Source organism: Oratosquilla oratoria, chromosome 6 (assembly GCF_046742065.1).
Source record: "Oratosquilla oratoria isolate Oo_2021 chromosome 6, ASM4674206v1, whole genome shotgun sequence".
Lineage (NCBI taxonomy): Eukaryota > Metazoa > Arthropoda > Malacostraca > Stomatopoda > Squillidae > Oratosquilla > Oratosquilla oratoria.
The window spans coordinates 78686938-78709736 of NC_134782.1; the positions used below are offsets into that span (position 1 = coordinate 78686938).

Genomic DNA, 22799 nt, shown 5'->3' on the forward strand with positions numbered 1-22799 from the left:
CTGCCCCACGAGCAATTTCCCCCCACCCTGCAAATACAAAAAGGTACTTCTCTTTGCGTTGGGATCCACAATCGGCACTTTTCTTCAGAACGTTCTTCAAGCCGTCCGTTCGTTGAAAGTGTATTTACCTAGTTGTATTTACCTAGTTGTATTTTACGGGAAGGGGAGCTATGCTCGTGGGGTCCCGTCTTCATATCTCATTTTATCTAAACTATTTTTAAATTCATGTATTGTTTTTGCACACACCACTTTCTCATCTAACTTGTTCCAACTGTTTATTACTCTGTGAGGAAAGCTGTTCTTTTTCAAGTCTCTTCTATAGCTGTCTTTTTTTATTTTATTTTCGTGTCCTCTTGTATTTCTGTCATCCCATTTTATCAGATTCTCTCTGTCAGTAATTTCTATGCCTTTCATGATTCTGTAAATAGCTATCAAATCTCCTCTCTCTCTTCTTTGCTCTAGTGTCTGTAGTTCAATCTTTTCTAGTCTCTCTTCATATGATAGTTTTGAGAGTGTTGGTGCCAATTTTGTAATTGCTCTTTGTATTCTTTCAAGTTTTTTTATACATTTTTTTGTACTTGGTGACCATATCGTTGCTGCATATTCCAATCTTGGTCTTATCAGGGTGATTAGGATTTTCTTCACCATTTCTTCATCCAGGTATGTAAATGCAACTTTGATTGTTCTTATTAAATTATAAGTTTCTCCAAAAATCTTATTTATAAGTTTCTCAGGTGACATATTATTCATAACAATGACTCCCAGGTCCTTCTCATATTCTACATTTTTTTATTCCTTCTCCCAATTTATATGCTCCTGTTATTCTGTTTTTGCTTTTTCCAAATTCCATTATACTACACTTTTTTGTATTGAACTCCATCTCCCACTTCCTACTCCATTCCTGTACTAAATTTAGATCTCTCTGTAGTGATTCACAATCTTCTTCAGTTTTCACTCTTCTCAGTAGTTTTGCATCATCTGCAAAGAAGCTTATATAGCTTTCAATTCCTTCATCCATATCATTAATATATATAGCAAACATTATTGGGGCCAGAACTGTTCCCTGCGGAACACCGCTTATTACTTCATCCCATTTTGAGTGCTGGTTTCTTATCACTACTCTCATTTTTCTTTCTTGCAAAAAGTCTTCCATCCAATTTAGTAGTTTTCCCTGTAGTCCTCCTTCAGTTTCTAATTTCTTAAGCAACTTCTTATGTGGTACTTTGTCAAAAGCTTTTTTTAGGTCTAGAAATGCACAGTCCGCCCATCCATCTCTTTCTTGTATTATATCTATTAGCCTTGAATAGAAACATATTAAATTGGTGATGCATGATCGTCCTTGTCTGAATCCAAATTGCCTTGGATTTAACACTTTGTTTTTTTTTCTAAGTATTTTACCCATCTACTTTTGATAATTCTTTCACAAATATTTGCTATTGTACTTGTTAGAGAGACTGGTCTATAGTTTGTAGGGTCTTCTTTATTTCCTCCTTTATATATAGGTACTATATTTGCTTTTTTCCAATCTTCTGGAACTTTTCCTTCTTTCAAGGAACTGTTTAGTATGCTATGTATTTTGTCTGCCAGTTCATTCCTGCATTCTTTCAGAATCCAGTTTGCTATATCATCTGGTCCATGCGATTTTCTGACATCAAGATTACTCAATTGTGTCAATATTTCATTCTTTGTTACTTCTATTTCTTCCATAGGGGGGGGGACTTTCTCTTTCCATTCAATCTTTTCAGGTTGTATGTTCTCCCTTGTAAACACTGATTTAAAATGTTTGTTCATAATTTCCGCCATTTCTACTTCCTCAGTGTATTCAACTCCCTCTTGTCTTAATTTCTCCAAGTCTTGTTTATTTTTCAGTTTATTGTTTACAAATCTGTAGAATAGTTTTGGTTGATCTTTACACTTTTCTATGACATCTTTTTCATAGTTTCTCTTTTCCTCTCTGCACGTTTGTACATATTCATTTCTATAACCGGTATATATTTTCCATTTTTCAGGTCTTCTGTCTTTTTTCCATCTGGTCCAGGCTTTGTCTCTTTTGTCTTTTAACTCCCTACAACTTTTGTTGTACCAGCATTTTACATATTCTTTTTCTTGTTTTTGTCTTGGGACATACTTTTCCACTCCTTTTTTGTAAATTTTTGTCAAAATATTCCATTTCTCTTCCACTGTTGTTTCTTCTTTGTATATTTCTTCCCAGTTTTCTTTTTGAAAGAATTCTCTTATTTTATCAAAGTTTGTTTTTTCATACATCATTCTTCCTTTTCTATATTGCTAATTTCTTTTCATATATTTTTCTTCATTAAGTTCCAGTTCAATCAATATGTGGTCACTTTTACTTATTGGTGTTTTATATTCAATCTTGTCCACTATTCTAGGTTCAGATGTAATTATTAAGTCTAGTCTCGATGGTTCTTCTTCATTTCTATACCTGGTGTTCTCCTGTATCCATTGTGTCATTGTAAGGTCAGTAATCATCTCAAGTAGAGCGTTTCCCCATGAGCCGTCTCCACCCTTTACTGTCATTTCTTCCCAGCAGATTTCTTTGCAATTAAAGTCGCCCATTATAACTATTCTTCCTCCATCTTCCATTATTTTATTTAATGTTATCTGTGTGTCCTCTAACATACTTTTATGTTCACTCTCCTCCCATGAGGCTGTTTTCGGAGTCACATAATTTATCACAAATTTTCTGCTCTTCTTATCTCTGTCTTCCACTTCTATCATAATCATCTCTACTGTATTCTTTCCATATATGACACCCTTCATGTTTATATCCTTCTTAGTCAGGAACATAACTCCACCCCCTTGTTTTTTCTCTCTGTTTTTAATCCAATAATTATATACGTTGTCCTATACTGTTGGGTGGTAGTGGGCCTTTTAATTTTGTTTCTACAATTCCCATTATGTCCGGTTCTTTTTCTTTCAAATAATCATTCAGCTCATTCAATCCTGTTATTAATCCATCTATATTTGTGTAAGACACTCTTAGTTTTCTGTCACTTCCATTGTGTTCTCTGTTTCCCTTTTGTTTTTCTCTTGTATGTCGAACTTCCTTAGTTTCCTCTTCACTACTCGCCAATAGAATCTCTCTCTGACTCCGTTCTGTTCTCGTTTTTTTTCTTAGCTTCAAGTCTTTTCTGCTTTTCTTCCTCTCTTTCCTCTTTATTCATTTCCCTTTTTATCCATACCTTTTTATATTGTTCACTTGTTGCTAGTTTCCCTGTTTTGGATAAGATAGTCTCTGCCGTCGTTTGTGACCTGAATTTAATCTTAATTGGTCTGGTCTTATCTGTACTATACTTTCCGAGCCTGAATTTTTCCTCAATTTCCTTCATAATTTCTGGTTCATCTTCCTGAACTAATTTTAGTAAACTGCTTATTTTTTCATTTTCCTCATTGGTTCTTGAGGTTCTATCTGGGTTATGTTTCTCTTCCATTCCTAATATAATTATACATTTCTTTTTGACAGCTAAGTCTCTTACTATATTCTCCTTCTGTCTCATCACTTTAATAACTGAGTCTTCAGTTTGTTCTCTCATTTGCTGTTTAATTATATCAGTAAATGCAACTTTACTGTTTTCTTTTATCGACTTCCATCCCTCTCTGTTTTCTTTACTATTCCTCTTCAATTCCTCATTCTCCACCTTTACTTCTTTTAACTGTCTTTTCAGGTTTTCTATTTCATCAGTTAAGTTTTTGTTCGCCTTCTCTAGTTCTTCCAATTTTTCAACTCTTTGTAGAATGTTGTTAACATGACCGAACCTACGCTCCAAGTCCTCGATCATCTTATCGACCTTCTCTTCTAGTCTTGTCAGTCGGGGGGGTTTGTGTCCCCCCCACCCTCTTTAAATCCCTGGAAAATATTCTCATCACTTTCTACTGTATTGCTCCTATCTATACTTCTAATCTTTACATTTTTATTAGACATTTCATCGTCGTTGGGGGGCCGTTTGTTTACCTTTCGCCTGTCTGCCTGGGCCAAGTCTACTCCTTCCTCATTTCCTTCCATTTCCCTCAGTAATCCCTCCCCTTCTCCTCTTTCCCTACTTTCCTACTACCCCACGAGCAATTTCCCCCCACCCTGTAAATACAATAGGCACTTCTCTGCGTTGGGATCCACAAAACTTCAATTTTCTTCAGAACGTCTTCTAAGCCGTCCGTTCGTTGAAGTGTGTGCGTGTGCGCGCGCGCGCGCGCGTGTGTGTGTACCTAGTTTTATTTACCTATTTGTATAATACGGGAATGGAGCTATGCTCATTGTGACCCGTCTTTGTATCTTTCATCATCAAGTTTTTTCTTAAAATCTTGAATAGTGTTTGCACACACTGTTTCGTTATCTTAATTATTCCAGGTATCCAGCACTCTGTGGGAAGCTATTTTTTTTTTTTTTCAGATCTCTTCAATAGTTATCCTTTTTTTAGTTTCTTTTCGTGTCCTCTTGTTTTCCCATTGTCCCATTTTAGTAAATCATCCCTATCAAGGATTTCCATTCATTTCATGATTCTGTAGATAGTCAGTAGATCTCCTCTTTCTCTTCTCTGCTCCAGTGTTGATAATTCCAATTTGGATAATCTTTTTTCTTATGTTAATTTGGAAAGAGCTGGTGCCAACTTTGTCGTTGCTCTTTGTATTCTTTCTATTTTTTTTTTCTTTTTTTTTTCTTTTTAGTACTGGGTGTCCATAGTGTTGCTGCATACTCCAGTTTTGGTCTTATTAGTGTAACTAATATTTTTTAATAATTTCCATATGTGTGTGTGTGAGAGAGAGAGAAAGAGAGAGGCTCTAGAATTCAGGAGATTGCGAGGTACAGCTAATCGAGGTTTTCAAAATACTTCAAAGACTTGATAACATTGACTATCGACACTCTCTTCAGCTTGAACGTGAATGCCACTCACAATTATGGTGAAAGCTCAATTATCCTCGTTACTCTTGTGACAAGGTCGGTGACTTTTTTACCTATAAAATCTACAACACTTGAAACAGAATGCCAAAGGACGTGATAAACAGTTCCTCTGTTGAGCAGTTCAAAAGTCAATTAGACAAGGTGCTACAAACATTAGTCTAAGTACCAGTATGAATCCTCGGTAACCTTTTAACGGTACCTCCTAGGTATGTGTTGTAAAACCTTTTGAGGTACTGAGATTCCTTGTAATACCTGACTAGCACTGTTCGTATAATTTGCTCTGTTTATTTACTTTTTATATATAAATATTTTTAATTCGTTTTATTTTATCTATTCTGTTTTATTTATTAATTTTATTTTTATTTTCGTTTTAGGTGCTGGACATCGGCGTGTTCACGGGCGTGAGTGCATTGTCCGCAGCCCTCGCCCTTCCGCCACAGGGCAAAGTCCACGCCCTCGACATCAACATGGACTACATCAAAATCGGTGGGTGGTGTCAGCCCACGTGTGTGTGTGTTAATGTGTGTGGTGCGTGCGTGTGTGTGTGTGTGTGTGTGTAACGCCCACAATTGTATTCGGTTGTTCCTCCTGGCGTGAAGTCTCCCTTTCAGCCCATTCACATCGCGTCTTCTCTCTCTCTCTCTCTCTCTCTCTCTCACTCACTCCTTCTCTCTTTGATTCAGCACGGTCTTGGATCACGTGTTGGACTTAGAGCTCACATTTGACCTTATACTCACACACACATACCCAACTCCTTGCCCACCAGAGCTCTGGGCTGACACTCGAACTCGTTGAATTAGCGGTCGAGTGATGTGTGTGTGTGTGTGTGTGTGTGTGTGTGTGTGTGTGCGTGTGCGCGCGCGCGCATGTACCTAATCTTGACAATTTCTTCGCTTGAAGCACCATCGCTTAGAGCCTTATTTGATTATTTCCAGTTTTATCTCTCAAGGCTGGGTGATTCAGATAAGAGAATACGATGCTTGAGCATGCTTTGAGTTCGATAAGTATTGTGCGTAGTCACGTAGGTGCCCCAAAGTCGCTCAGTGCCACCGGATGCCATCCATTCCCAGACGAAAACATTAGTTTTTATTTTTATTTTGTCATTTCATGGTAGAATAACGCATGTATTAATGATAACGATACCAATGGAAGTGATAATGACAATAAAAACTCTGTGCAACATTTTTAGCGTACGATTATCGGTTTCCAACGGCACTCGGTGACCGTATTGCCTCCAGCAAAGAAGCCAAAAGATTTCAGACTATTGTTCTTGTGACCTGAAGTATTCTCCTCGTCTGAAGGTCACTGGAGATCCAGGAGGGGTGAGCACCTGCATGTAGATGTGTGATGATCATATAATTATCACTGATGGACTCGTTCTTGGGTTCTGTCATATCCACATAACCTCACGTCCTTCCGTCCTTCCTTTCTTCCTTCCTCCCTCTTTCTCTGAAGGTTGTATTTAAGAAAGACATTTGCATGTATTTCCTCTTTTCTCCGAAAAATCGAAGCACCCGCCTTCCATAGACAGAGTCCCAGGTTCCCCTTCATCCTATTGGTAGTGCAGCCCCTTGGGCCGGCACCAGATCTCCCGAATGCGCCCGTATAAGGAAAACCTTGATATATGTATATATATATATATATATATGTGTATTTACCTAGTTGTATTTTACAGGAAGGGAAGCTATGCTCGTGGTGTCCCGTCTTCATATCTCATTTTATCTAAACTATTTTTAAATTGATGTATTGTTTTTGCACACACCACTTTCTCATCTAACTTGTTCCAACTGTCTATTACTCTGTGAGGAAAGCTGTTCTTTTTCACATCTCTTCTATAGCTGTCTTTCTTGATTTTCTTTCCGTGTCCTCTTGTATCTCTATCATCCCATTTTATCAGATTCTCTCTATCAATAATTTCTATGCCCTTCATGATTCTGTAAATAGCTATCAAATCTCCTCTCTTCTTTGCTCTAGTGTCTGTAGTTCAAGTTTTGCTAGTCTCTCTTCATATGATAGTTTTGAGAGTGTTGGTGCCAATTTTGTAATTGCTCTTTGTATTTTTTCAAGTTTATTTATACATTTTTTTGTACTTGGTGACCATATCATTGCTGCATATTCCAATCTTGGTCTTATCAGAGTGATTAGAATTTTCTTCACCATTTCTTCATCCAGGTATGTAAATGCCACTTTGATTGTTCTTATTAAATTATAAGTTTCTCCAAAAATCTTATTTATATGTTTTTCAGGTGACATATTGTTCATAACAATGACTCCCAGGTCTTTTTCATTTTCTACTATTTTTATTCCTTCTCCCAATTTATATGATCCTGTTATTCTGTTTTTGCTTTTTCCAAATTCCATTATACTACACTTTTTAGTGTTGAACTCCATCTCCCACTTCCTACTCCATTCCTGTACTTTATTTAGATCACTCTGTAGTGACTCACAATCTTCTTCCGTGTTCACTTTTTTTTAACAGTTTTGCATCATCTGCAAAGAAGCTCATATAACTTTCAGTTCCGTCATCCATATTAATATATATAGCAAACATTATCGGGGCCAGAACCGCTTATTGCGTCATCCCATTTTGAGTGTTTGTCTCATCACTACTCTCATTTTTCTTTCTTGCAAAAAGTCTTCCATCCATTTAAGCAGTTTGCCCTGTATTCCTCCTTCAGTTTCTAATTTCTTAAGCAATTTCTTATGTGGTACTTTGTCAAAAGCTTTTTTTAGGTCTAGAAATGCACAATCAGCCCATCCATCTCTTTCTTGTATTATATCTATTAGCCTTGAATAGAAACATATTAGATTGGTGACGCATGATCATCCTTGTCTGAATCCAAATTGCCTTGGATTTAGCACATTTTTTTCTAAATATTTTACCCATCTACTTTTGACAATTGTTTCACATATTTTTGCTATTGTACTTGTTAGAGAGACTGGTCTGTAGTTGTTAGGGTCTTCTTTATTTCCTCCTTTATATATAGGTACTATATTTGCTTTTTTCCAATCTTCTGGGACTTTTCCTTCTTTCAAGGAACTGTTTATTATGCTATGTATTTTGTCTGCCAGTTCATTTCTGCATTCTTTTAAAATCCAATTTGCTATTTCATCTGGTCCATGTGATTTTCTGACATCAAGATTACTCAAGTGTTTCAATATTTCATTCTTTGTTACTTCTATTTCTTTCATGGGGGGGACTTTCTCTTTCCATTCGATCTCTTCAGGTTGTATGTTCTCCCTTGTAAACACTGATTTAAAATGCTTGTTCATAATTTCTGCCATTTCAATTTCCTCTGTGTATTCAACTCCTCCTTGTCTTAATTTCTCCAAATCTTGTTTGTTTTTCAGTTTGTTGTTTACAAATCTGTAGAATAGTTTTGGTTGATCTTTACATTTTTCTATGACATCTTTTTCATATTTTCTCTTTTCCTCTCTGCACGCTTGTACATATTCATTTCTAAGTATATATTTTCCATTTTTCTGGTCTGTCTTTTTTCCATCTGGTCCAAGCTTTGTCTCTTTTGTCTTTTAACCCCCTACAACTTTTGTTGTACCAGCACTTTACATATTCTTTTTCTTGTTTTTGTCTTGGGACATACTTTTCCACTCCTTTTTTATAAATTTTTGTCAAAATATTCCATATCTCTTCCACTGTTGTTTCTTCTTTGTATATTTCTTCCCAGTTTTCTTTTTGAAAGAATTCTCTTATTTTATCAAAGTTTGTTTTTTCATACATCATTCTTCCTTTTCTATATTGTTCATTTCTTTTCATGTATTTTTCCTCATTTAGTTTCAGTTCAATCAGTATATGGTCACTTTTACTTATTGGTGTTTTATATTCAATCTTTTCTACTATTTGAGGTTCAGATGTGATTATTAGGTCTAGTCTCGATGGTTCTTCATTTCTATACCTGGTGTTCTCCTGTATCCATTGCATCATTGTATGGTCAGTAATCATCTCGAGTAGAACATTTCCCCATGAGCCGTCTCCACCCTTTACTGTCATCTCTTCCCAGCAGACTTCTTTCCAATTAAAGTCGCCCATCATAACTATTCTTCCTCCATCTTCCATTATCTTATTTAGTGTTATTCTTGTGTCTTCTAACATACTTTTATGTTCACTCTCTTCCCACGAGGCTGTTTTTGGGGGCACGTAGTTTATTACAAACTTTCTGCTCTTCTTATCTCTGTCTTCTATTTCTATCATGATCATCTCTACTCTGTTCTTTCCATATGTAACACACCTCACGTTTATATCCTTAGTCAGGAACATAACTCCACCCCCCTTGTTTTATCTCTCTGTTTCTAATCCAATAATTATATGCATTGTGTCCTATGCTGTTGGGTGGTAGTGGACCTTTTAATTTTGTCTCAACCATTCCCATTATGTCCGGATCTTTTTCCTTCAGATACTCGTTCAGTTCATTTAGTCCTATTATTAATCCATCTATATTTGTGGAGGATACTCTTAATTTTCTGTTATTTCCATTGTATTCTCTGTTTCTTTTTTGTTTCTCTCTGTTATGGTCCATTTCTTCAATTTCATATTCACTACTCTCCAGTAGAATTCTTGTTTTTCTGACTCCGTTTTGGTCTCGTTTTTTTCTTTAGCTTCTTTCCTTTTCATTTTTTCCTCCTCTCTTTCCTCTTTATTCATTTCTCTTTTTATCCATACCTTTTTATAACGTTCACTTGCTGCTAGCTTCCCTGTTTTTGCTAAGATATTCTCTGCTGTTGTTTGTGATCTGAATTTAATCTTAATTGGTCTGGTCTTATCTGTACTATACTTTCCAAGTCTAAACTTCTCTTCAATTTGTTTCATTATTTCAGGTTCATCTTCTTGAACTAATTCTAGTAATCTACTTTTTCATTTTCCTCCTTGATTCTTGTGGTTCTTTCTGGGTTATGTTTCTCTTCCATTCCTAATGTAATTATACATTTCTTTTTGTCTGCTAAGTCTCTTACAATATTCTCCTTCTGTCTTATCACTTTGATAACTGAGTCTTCAGTTTGTTCTTTCATTTGCTGTTTAATTATATCAGTAAATGCAACTTTACTATTTTCCTGTATCTTCATCCACCCCTGTGCCTCTTATGCTATTGTTTCTTTATTGTCTTTATTCCTTTTTAATTCTTCATTATCCTCTTTTACTTCTCTTAAATGTCTTTTTAGTTCTTCTATTTCATCAGTTAAGTTTTTGTTCGCCTTCACTAGTTCTTCCAATCTTTCAACCCTTTCCGCAATTTTTGACATTTTACCGAACCTAATCTCCCAATGTTCGGTCATTTGTTCAAGTTTTTCCTCCAGTTTTGCCAGTCGGGGAGGTTGGTATCCGCCGCCCCCTCATTAAATCCATGGAAATTATTATCCTCACCTTCTATTGTGCTGCTCTTATCTATGTTTCTAATCTTTACATTTTTGTTAGTTCCTTCGTCGTCACTAAATTGATCCGGTCTGCGCTTGTTTACATGGCGTCTGCCTGCCTGGACCAAGTCCTCTCCTTCCTCATTTCCTTCCATTTCCCTCAGTAATCCCTCCCCTTCTCCTTTTTCCTCACTTTCCCCCTACACCACAAGCAATCCCCTTCCCTGCAAATACAATAGGTACTTCCTTTGCGTTGAGATCCACGAAAATTTCACTTTTTCTTCAGGACATCAATCCTCGCCGTCTGTTCGACGTGTGTGTGTGTGTGTGTGTGTTGAATCAGAGTTGACAAATTTGAGTAAATTTGGCATAGGAAAACTCAGAATGACGGCGGGGTTACTGTCCCCATACGTTTTGCCTGTATAAATTCCTCAGAATGACAAACGTACATACATCTCGCCTTATATACAAGAGCTCCGGGGGTTCTGTCTCGCTGGTTGTCGTGGGGGATTATTGCTCATCGTGGGATTATGTCTTCTTGTGGGATTGTGTCTTGTTGGCTGCATAGGCTTTCGAATAGACTTCATAAACAAAGAGAACACAGTAAGAAATTAGAACGGAAATTAAAACAGTTATGTGAAAGTAGTGATTGGAACAATGCAGGTAATCCAGAATTAGTAACGAACCTTTCAGACAGACAACTCTCAGATACAGAAACTCAAGCATTATCGTTAGGTATGAAATTCGATGTCGGAATTCACAAAAATAAATTAAGTGAATATCTAAACAAAAACTATATATAGAAAATGAAAGATGTAGACAAAGGTTTTATTCAAGGTATTACCGCATGTTATAAAGCCTTGGCAAACAAGAACAAGTGTGTTATTCCAAAAAGATTTCTCAATGTTTTAATTTGCCTAAGTAAAGACAAAAACATTATAATCACAAGTGCAGATAAAGGAGGAGGCATAATAGTGATGAACCAACAAGACTACAATAATAAAATGTTACATTTACTCAGTGACAGTGAAACTTACGAGAAGAAATCATAAAAAGTGAAGGCGAAAAATTCACAACAAAAGCAAGAAAAATATTAAAGAAATCAGAGAAAGGAAAAAAGAATGTTAAACCTACTTGAAACACCTTTACCACCAAGAATGCATGGCCTGCCTAAGATCCACAAACCAGGAATTCTTATGCGCCCCATTACTTCAGGAATCAATAGTGCACCTCATAAGTTAGCCAGATGTTTAGCTACACCTCTATCCAATACATTAGAAACTATTAGTGATGCATATCTACGAAATTCTTCGGATCTAATTAACAGGTTAAAAGATTTAGATTTCAGTAACAAGAAACTAGCCAGCTACGATGTCTTTTTATATACTCGAGTATCAATAAATGGCGCTCTAAAAGCTGTTGAACGAGTAGTAAATAATTTGAAAAATGAAGATTTACCGTCCCCAAAAAAGATTACCTCGAATTAATTTCTCTTTGTGAATTTGGCGCTTTCACTTTTAATAATATTGAATACAGACAGCATTCTGGCCTCGCCATGGGTAGTCACCTTTCTGCAGTGTTAGCAAATTTATACATGGAAATACCCGAAACAGAAGAATACATGACAATAATGGGTAGGAATGGCAAATGGTTTAGGTATGTTGATGACTAATGATACAGATATTAATAACAGTAAATGAAAATATACAATTTATTGCACAAAATGAAAATAACTGAAAATTACCTTTTTTAGACACAATTATCCATAGAATATATAAAATTGTGAAACTTTCAGTATACCGTAAACCCACCAATAAAGAAGACTACATACACTTCTATTCAGGATATAATGACAGAATTAAAACAGGTATTATGAGCTTTTCATATTTGCAGTAAAGAATTTCTAGATCTTGAAGTACAACATATCACAGAGACTTTCATCAAACTCAAATATCAAAAAGGTCTCTTATGTAGATTGAAAAAGAAAGCCAAAGAAATAATTAACAAAAGTAAAAATGAAAATTATGATAAATGTAATGATGAAACCCGATACATTACAGTACCAAACTCTAATATCAATTCACACCTAGACACTTTTCTCCTAAAAGCGGGCATTCAAATAGCCAGGACATCAGGTAACAAAGTAGGACATTTGGTCACACGTAGCTACAATAATCCCACTAATGAAAACAGCATTGTTTATGAAATACCGTGTAAAAGCTGTCCCTCTTCATATTTTGACGAATCTGGTTGTGGACTTAATAAACGGATAAATGAACATAAAAATGACGTAAAATCCCACAGATCATCTAACTCCATAGTAATGCATGTGGATAAGCATGGCCACCTTCCAGACTGGAACAAGAAACTGAGGAAGACAATTGAGGCAGCATACATTAACACTAAACATCATTAACCATAGAGAATGTTTTATGTCTAGCAAAAGCCACAAGCTTATTAATAATAAAAGAATACACAAATGAAATAACAAACTCTCCGAAGCATCCCATGAAATGACCCATCTATGTATAAAACCCCCTGTTATGTTTGAGTTGTTAGCTTTGTGATCAAGACCCTGTGAGGCGAAATGTTAAAGCATTACAATTTTCCCATTACTCCTCGTCAGCTTCCTCCACCTTCAGTCTTGCATATATACATACATATACCAAGGCCCTTTTTCCCCCTTACCAGGGGGGTAGCCAAAAAGGACAAGGCACAAAAACATTCCCACCCATTTCATCCCCGAAAACACTTCACACCCCTCCACCCTCCCTCCCATCTTAGCACCTCCTAGATGATGGGTCATCCCTGCACCCTGTCCACTGCCCTGGGTCAGAAGCAGTGTCGCAGGACACACATCCACAGCAAGGCCGCTTCATTAAATTGGCGACCCCCCCTCTCCGTTCCCCCATATAAAGGAGAGGACGGGGAGAAATCCCTTCGGGCTGCGTCAAAAATTTTTGCTCACACACACTACCTCACCCCCATTCCCCTGTCCAATCCACCTCATGCATCACAACATTTTCCATATACAACCATTCTCCATTCACCCCTGTCTTCAGTCCTCTCCCATCCTTCCTCAACCGACATTCCCCTTTTCCCCAAAGCCCCCTTCACCCCATCCATCCATCTCATCCTAGGACGTCCCCTCATGTTCACTCCCTCCACATCTGCCTTCCATACCTCCTTTACTAGTCTTTCTTCACTCATTCTTTCCATGTGTCCAAACCATCCTAATACTCTTCCATCCACCCTATCTCCCAGCTCCCTTTCCACCCCTGTTCTCCTCCTCACTGCCTCATTTCTCACTCTATCTAGCCTAGTAACCCCCATCATACTTCTCAGACACTTCATCTCAAACACATTCAAACTCCTACTCTCTTCCTCTCTAATGTTCCATGTTTCTGCTCCATACAGTGCTGTTGGCACAATCACTCCTTCATACAGTCTCCTCTTAGCATCCATTCCCAGATTCCTATTCCTCATTACACTTTTTAAACCACCAAGGCATTTACTCGCTTCTCTCAATCTACATTCTACCTCCACCTTCACTCCACCCTTTCCTGCCACATTTGCACCCAAATATCTAAAACTTTTTTCTATCACACACTCTCCCAAACTCTGTCACCAGCTTCCTCAATCCCTCCTCCGATCCTGCCACAAGCGCAGTGTCGTCCACAAACAACAGCTGGCTCACCTCCCACTTTTCTCCATTTTCCTTAACCATCTCCAATCCCTGACCCACTACACTTGCATTCACCTCTTGCACCACCCCATCCATGTATAAGTTGAACAGCCAGGGTGACATAACGCATCCCTGACGAAGTCCCACCTTTACCTCAAACCACTCTCTCCATTTCTAATCCTGACACAAGCTCTACTACTCTAATAAAAACTCTTGACAGCTCCCAGAAGCTTTCCTCCTATCCCGTATATCCGCATAACCTCCCACAATGCCTTTCTGTCTACCCTGTTGTAAGCCTTTTCCAGATCCATAAAGGCTCAGAAAACATCCTTCCCCTTACCTATAGCTTTCTCACATATCTGTCTTTCCACAAAAATCTGATCTACACAACCTCTACCTGTCCTAAACCCACACTGTTCCTCACCAATTACTCCCTCTGTTCCTCTCCTAATCCTCTCAATCAAGATCCTCCCATAAGCCTTCCCAACTACACTTAACTACTCTGAAACTACTACATTCACACTTGTCCCCCTTTCCCTTGTAAAGTGGAACTATACACACACTCCTCCAGTCCTCTGGCACTCTACCTTCTCTCCAGCAAACATTAAATAACCTCACCAACCAGTCCACCATCATTATACATCCTTTTTTAAGACATTCTGCATGGCATCCATCCAGACCAGGTGCCTTACCTGCTTTCATCATCTTAACTGCTGCCTTCACTTCATCCTTCCTTATTTCTCCTCCATTTTCCTCACTCATCACTCTCATTTTCTTAGCATTTCCCACTGCAGCTCTTTCCCTCCCTATCCTCCTTCACATTAAGCAACTCCCTAAAAACATTCTGCCCATCTTCCCCTTACTGCCTTCTCCATTATCATCTCTCCATCTGCACCTTTTACCTTTTCTTCCCCACTTGATTCGCCTCCTCTTCCTCTCTTAATTTCTTTCCAAAACGTCTTTTTATTACTTTCAAAATTTTCTGTCATACTCTTACCCCATTTTACATCTGCTCTCCTCTTTGCCTCCTTTACCTTTTTCTTTACTTCTCTTTTCTTTTCTTTTCTTTGTACGTCTCATATGACTCCCTCGTCCTACTTTGTAACCAATCTGTGAAAGCTCGCTTCTTCTCTTCTACAACCTTTTTCATTTCCTCATCCCACCATTCACTACCCTTCCTTCTATTTCCTCCTGACCTTCTTGTTCCACACACCATCCTTGCACACTTTGTGACTCCCTCCTTGAACCATCCCCATTCCTCCTCCACACCTACCTCCACTCTATCCTTCACTCCCTCCCACTCCTCCTTCAGCTTCCTCTTGTACTCCTTCTCCTTTTCCTCTTCGTTTAGAGAGTTCACTCTAAGCACCTCCCTACCTTTTGTTCCTTTCCTCTTCCTCCATCTGTCCTCCACTCTCAACTTACCTTCCACCAGAAAATGATCTGATATTCCCCCACCCTCTCCCCTTAGCACATGTACATCCCTAACTCTTCCTATCATAATCCTATTTACCACTACACTTGTGTATATATATACATATATATATATATATATATATATATATATATAATATGTGGTTGTATTCACCTAGTTGTATTTTACGGGAAGGGGAGCTATGCTCATGGTGTCCCGTCTCCATATCTCGTTTTACCTAGACTGTTTTTAAATTCGTGTATTGTTTTTGCATACAGCACGTTTTCATCTAACTTGTTCCAAACGTCTATTACCCTGTGGGGAAAGCTGTTCTTTTTCAGGTCTCTTCTATAATTGTCTTTCTTGATTTTCTTTCCTTGTCCTCTTGTATTTCTGCTATCCCATTTTATTGGATCCTCCCTATCAATATTTTCTATGCCTTTCATGATTCTATAAATAGTTATCAAATCTCCTCTCTCTCTTCTTTGCTCTAATGTCTGTAGCTCAAGTTTTGCTAGTCTCTCCTCAAATGATAGTTCTGAGAGTGTTGGTGCCAATTTCGTAATTGTTCTTTGTATTCTTTCAAGTTTTGTTATATTTTTTTTTGTACTTGGTGACCACGTTGTTGCTGCATACTCCAGTCTTGGCCTTATCAAAGTGACTAATATTTTCTTCAACATTTCTTTGTCTAGGTATGTAAATGCCACTTTGTTCTTATTAAATTATAAGTTTTTCCAAAAATTTTGTTTATATGTTTCTCAGTGGACATCCTTCTCATTTTCTACTTTTTTAAATTCTTCCTCTCCCAATTTATGTGATCCCACTATTCTTTTTTTGCTTCTTCCAAATTCCATTATACTACACTTCTTAATATTGAATTCCATCTCCCACTTCCTACTCCATTCCCATACTTTATTGAAATCACTCTGTAGCGACTCACAATCTTCTACAGTGTTCACTTTTTTCAACAATTTTGCATCATCCGCAAAGAAGCTCATATAACTTTCAATTCCTTTATCCATATCATTAATATATATAGCAAACATTTTTGGGGCCAGAACTGTTCTTTGTGGAACTCCACTAATCACTTCATCCCAATTAGAATGTTTGTCTCTTATCACCACTCTCATTTTTCTTTCATGCAAGAAGTCTTCCATCCACTTCAGCAGTTTGCCCTGTATTCCTCCTGCAGTTTCTAATTTCTTTAGTAATTTGCCAAACACTGAAGACCCTAGAAGTTCACACAAAGCCTAGTAACAAAGTAGACAGGATAGGACTCATGATATATGGCGAGCTTAACTCTGATAGGAACACCATAGCCAACCACTTCAACACCTTTTTCACAACCATAGCCACAAAACTAGTTAAATCCCTCCCAACGGGTTCTGGGAAGTTTGGGCTGGGGTATATTCAGGAGTACTACAAAGACAAGTCCACAAAGTGTTTCAAACTACATAAGACCACTCAAAAAGAAGTGTTTAAATTACTGGCTAGCATAAGTGCCAATAAGGCTACAGGGTTAGACAACATTCCTGCGAGGTTTGTTAAGGATGGAGCCACAATTATTACTCCCTCAATAACCCACATAATAAATTTGTCTATTGGTTCAGGACTTATCCCAAGCGACATGAAAAGGGCTCGGGTAACACCTCTCTATAAGAAAAATGCAAAAACTGAGGCAGGTAACTACAGGCCTGTTTCAATTCTAGGTATTATTTCCAAGGTTTTAGAACGTATCGTATACAATCAGTTAGATACCTACCTCAGGGAACGTAATCTACTATACGGTATGCAATCTGGTTTTAGAACGAATTACTCAGACACCAGCTTAATATACCTTTATGATCTGATAAAATAGGAATGCGACAGAGGTAATTACACGGGTTTAGTCTTGTTGGATCTACAAAAGGCATTTGATACAGTGGACCATGATATTTTATTAGAAAAACTTCTGGCATTAGGAGTTGCGAATATTGGCTGGTTCAAGTCCTACCTTACAGGTCGCAAACAACTAGTACAGGTAAATGAAGCCTGCTCAGATGACAGAGAGATAACTTGTGGTGTTCCACAAGGTTCAATTCTAGGACCGCTACTGTTCCTGGTCTATATTAATGACATGCCAGGTGCGGTGAACTGTAAGTTACTGCTATTTGCAGACGACTCTGCCCTAATTGTCTCAGGTAGGGACCCAGTTGAAGTAGAGGAGAAACTGAGTGTCGAACTGTCATCGGTCCAGGACTGGCTCATAGATAATAGGCTGTCCTTACACCTCGGTAAAACGGAAAGTATTGTCTTCGCGTCAAAACCCAACCTCAGGAAACATAGCGATGTACAGGTCAGATGTGGGGTTAATGTCTTGGAGTCGAAACAAGAGGTAACCTATCTTGGAATACCCCTAGATCAGTCCCTCTCAGGGAATGCCATAATGGATAAGATTGTTTCCAAGTGTTCACATAAAGTCAAATTTTTGTACAGAAAAGCCAGAAATTTTGATCTGGAAACAAAGAAGCTTCTTGTCTCAGCCTTATTACAACATCACTTTGATTACGCTTGTAGCTCTTGGTACAGTAGTCTGAGCAGAAAAAACCAGTCCCGGCTACAGGTTACACAAAATAAGATAATTAGATGCATACTGAATTTACCTCAACGTAGTCATATTGGTATTGAAGAATTTAGCAAGGTAAGAATGTTACCTGTAAAATATCGTGTCCGGCAGCTGAAACTAAACCAGGTTTACAATGTCGTTCATAATTCTGCTCCCTCATATGTAAGCTGTAATTTTACATTATCGGCTGAGAACCGAACCCGGAACAGTCAAGAGTCTCTTATTGTACCTCATGCAGGACCCTTCACCAAAAACAGTTTTCACTTCACAGGTGCTCAGCTATGGAACTCACTACCTGTGTCCATTAAGGAGTTAAATAGCAAGGTTACCTTCAAGAAAAAAGTCAAGGGTTACTATATATCTCAGCTATGGACAGAGAACAGCCTTGATTTTGTGTACTACTAGCTTAGTGAGGGATACTTGATTCCATGAGTAATACCATCCAAATCTGCATTCTCTCATAACTGTTCTGACCTCCCCCCCTTTTTTCTTGTTCTTCAGAAGTTTAGTTTAGTATAACAATGATTGATGTTTACAATTTGGTTTCCACCTTTGTTTTGCCAGTCTTAATATGGTATATGTCTCGTGTAGGGTCCGAGAACAGTTATGATCTGACCTTTTTCCTCGTTCTCCTTGTTGTTTTACTCATTCGAGTACTGGTCCCCTGTACCCTACCTCTGGTGCTTCAGGTTATAATGTACTACTCCCTAGTGCTCATACTAATTGCCCACACCGTCCTGAGATTCAGGTTAAATGTTAGACTTAATTAATAGGTGACCCTAGCTGCAGTGTAGCATTCACTATAACTACATGTTGTTACAGATGTAGAATATTGTAGTATATCATTAATGGTACTACTCTGATATAGTACTCACTCATACATGTTGATACAACTGTAGAATAATGCAGTATATCATTAATGGTACTACTCTGATATAGTACTCACTCATAATGTTTTGTTACAGTTTAACATTATTTTGTTGTTCCTTTGCTTAATGCAATGTTCCTTTTTGTGATGGTGCTCAATTTTTTTGTCTCAATATTCCTATGTGTACAAACATTTTAGTAATATTAGCAAAACTATAACAATGTTTGTGTCATATGTGTACTGACTGGTATTACTCATGATTGTCTCTGGTCCCCTTAGCCCCCTACGTATGTTGTCAGTGTGACTTAGTGTAGAATAACAATCTGATGAGGACCACAATGGAAATAAGCGTACATGCTTTTTGTGTTATCCTCGGCAATTTGCTTTTATTTATTCTGATCTATGTGTTCTCATTATTTGCACTTCATGTACATTGATTCATTGCCAAATAATGTCTATCTATCTATCTATTTATGTGGTATCAAAGGCTTTTTTTCAGGTCTAGAAATGCACAATCAGCCCATCCATCTCTTTCTTGTATTATATCTATTACCCTTGAATAGAAACACGTTAAGTTTGTGACACATGATCGTCCTTGTCTAAATCCAAATTGCCTTGGATTTAGTACATTTTTTTTTTTCTTTCCAAATGCTTTACCCATCTAATTTTGATAATTTTTTCACAAATTTTTGCTATCGTACTTGTAAGAGAGACCAGTCTATAGTTAATAGGGTCTTCTTTGTTTCCCCCCTTTATATATTGGTACTATATTTGCTCTTTTCCAATCTTCTGGAACTTTTCCTTCTTTCAATTAACTACTTATTAGACTATTTATTTTGTCTGTTAGTTCATTCCTGCATTCTCTCAAAATCCAATTTGCCATTTCATCTGGTCCATGCCATTTTCTGACATCGAGATTACTCAAGTGATTCATTATTTCTTTCCTTGTTCTATCTCTTTCATAGGGGGACTTCCTCCTCCCACTCGACATCTGAGTTGTATGTTCTCCCTCGTAAACACCGATTTAAAATGCTTGTTCATAATTTCTGCCATTTCTATTTCCTCTGTGTATTCAACTCCTTGTAGTTTCTCTAATTCTTTTTTTTTCAGTTTGTTGTTTATAAATCTATAAAATAGTTTTGGTTTATCTTTACATTTTTCTATGGCATCTTTTTAGTATTTTCTCTTTTCTTCTGCACACTTGTATGTATTCATTTCTATAACTAGTATATATTTTCCATTTTTCAGGTCTTCTGTCTTTCCTCCATTTTATCCAAGCTTTATCCATTTTGTCTTTTAACTCCCTACATCTTTTGTTGTACCAGTACTTTACATATCCTTTTTCTTGTTTTTATCTTGGAACATACTTTTCCACTCCTTATATATATATATATATTTTAGATATTCCATTTCTCTTCTACTGTTGTGTATCCTTTCCCAGTCTGTTTTTTGAGAGAATTTTCTTATCTTATATAAAAAAAAAATCCATACATCAATCTCCCTTTTCTATTTTGTTCATTTTTTTCATGCATTTTTCCTCTGTTCCAGTTCAACCAATATGTGGTCACTTTTACTTATTGGTGTCTTATATTCAATCTTGTCCACTATTTCAGGTTCTGACGTGATTATTAGGTGCAGTCTCGAAGGTTCTTCCTCATTTCTATACCTAGTATTCTCTTGTATCCATTGCGTCATTGTATGTTCAATAATCATATCAAGTAGTACATTTCCCCATAGGTCTTCTCCACCCTTCACTGTCATCTCTTCCCAGCAAATTTCTTTACAATTAAAGTCACCCATTATAACTATTCTTCCTCCATCCTCCATTGTCTTATTTAGTGTTATCCTTGTGTCTTCTAACATATTCTTGTGTTCTCTTCCCATGAAGCCGCTTTAGGAGGCACATAATTTACCACAAACTTCCTGCTCTTCCCATCCCTGTCCTCCACTTCCATCATAATCATCTCTACTCTGTTCTTTCCATATGTTACATTCGTCACATTAATATCCTTACTCAGGAACATAACTCCACCCCCTTGTTTTACCTCTCTGTTTCAAATCCAATAATTATATGCACCATGTCCTACACTGTTGGGTGGTAGTGGACCTTTCAATTTTGTCTCTACCATTCCCATTATGTCCGGTTCTTTTTTCTTCAGGTAATCATTCAGTTCATTCAAGCCTGTTATTAGGCCATCTATATTTGTGTAAGACACATTTAATTTTCTGCTACTTCCATCATATTTTCTGTTTTCCTTCCGTTTTTCTCTGTTATGACCCATTTCCTCACTTTCATATCCACTACTCTCCAATAGAATTTCTCTTTGACTGACTGTTCTGTTCTTGTCTTTTTCCTTAGCCTCTAGTCTTTTTGTTTTCTCATCCTCTTACCTCTTTATTCATTTAGCTTTTTATCCATACCTGTTTATATTGATCACTTTTTGCTTGTTTCCCTGTTTTTGTTAAGATATTCTGCTATAGTTTGTGACCTGAATTTAACCTTAATTGGTCTGGCCTTATCTGTATTGTATTTCTCTAGTCTATATATTTCTTCAATTTCTTTCCCTGATTCTTGTTCATCTTCTTGAACTACTTCTAATATCTTATTTACCTTTTCCTTCTCCTGCTTTACTCATGTAGTCCTATTTGAATTATGCTTCTCTTCCTCCCCTAATATAGTTATACATTTCTTTTTATCCGCTAAGTCTCTTACTATGTTCTCCTTCTCCCTCATTACTTTAATAACTGCATCCTTAGTTCTTTCATCTGTTGTTTCATTATATCTCTACATTCAATTTTGTTGTTGTCTTGTAATTTTTTCCAACCACTTACCTCTTTTGCTATGGACTCTTTATTCTCTTTGTTATTCCTCTTTAATTCCTCATTCTCATCCTTTACTTCTCTTAACTGTCTTTTTAAGTCTTTTATTTCTTTAGTTAGATTTTGATTCTCCTTCTTTAGTTCTTCCAGTTTATCAACTCTTTGTTTAACTAGTGTTAATTGGTTAAATATAATCTCCCATGCTTCGTTTTTTTTTTTTTTTTTTTTTTTTTTTTTCTTCTCCTACATTTACTAGTCGGGGAAAGTTGTCATCTCCTCCCTCATTAAATTCATAATAAAAGTATTTATCTTCTCTTTCCATTGAGCTGCTATTATCTATATTTCTGCTTTTGATACCTCAGCTCCCCTGTTCTGCCTCGTCTGTGTGTTCTCCACACCTTTTGTTGACAACCCTTCTGACGTCCAGGGCCCGTTCGTCCCCTTCCTCATTTCCTTCCATTTTCCTTAATGTCTCCCCTTCTCCTTTTTCCTCACCTGCCCACTACACCACGAGCTTTCCCATTCCCTACTAATACAACACAGGTACTCCGTCGCTGTAATCCACGAAAATTGTGTTTCTTTCCAAAGTTCCAATCTTCACTGTTAGTCTGATGTGTATTTACCTAGTATTTTACGGGAAGGGGAGCTATGCTCGTGGTGTCCCGTTTTCGTATCTCATTTTATCTAAACTATTTTTAAATTCATGTATTGTTTTTGCACACACCACTTTCTCATCTAACTTGTTCCAACTGTCTATTACTCTGTGAGGAAAGCTGTTCTTTTTCACATCTCTTCTATAGCTGTCTTTTTTTATTTTCTTTCCATGTCCTCTTGTATTTCTGTCATCCCATTTTATCAAATTCTCTCTATCAGTAATTTCTATGCCTTTCATGATTCTGTAAATAGCTATCAAATCTCCTCTCTTCTTTGCTCTAGTGTCTGTAGTTCAAGTTTTGCTAGTCTCTCTTCATATGATAGTTTTGAGTGTGTTGGTGCCAATTTTGTCATTGCTCTTTGTATTCTTTCAAGTTTTTTTATGCATTTTTTTGCACTTGGTGACCATATCGTTGCTGCATATTCCAATCTTGGTCTTATCAGAGTGATTAGAATTTTCTTCACCAT

The 22799-nt window shown here is 37.1% G+C and overlaps 1 protein-coding gene across 1 annotated transcript in view; it reads left to right on the forward strand.

The window, feature by feature from the left end:
• Positions 1 to 22799, forward strand: part of LOC143026640 (putative caffeoyl-CoA O-methyltransferase 1) — a 128039-nt gene that overhangs the window by 75673 nt on the left and 29567 nt on the right. The window contains exon 4 of the mRNA XM_076187382.1: positions 5293 to 5404. Within this exon, the coding sequence (XP_076043497.1) occupies positions 5293 to 5404 (112 nt within the window). The remainder of the gene's footprint in view (positions 1 to 5292; positions 5405 to 22799) is intronic.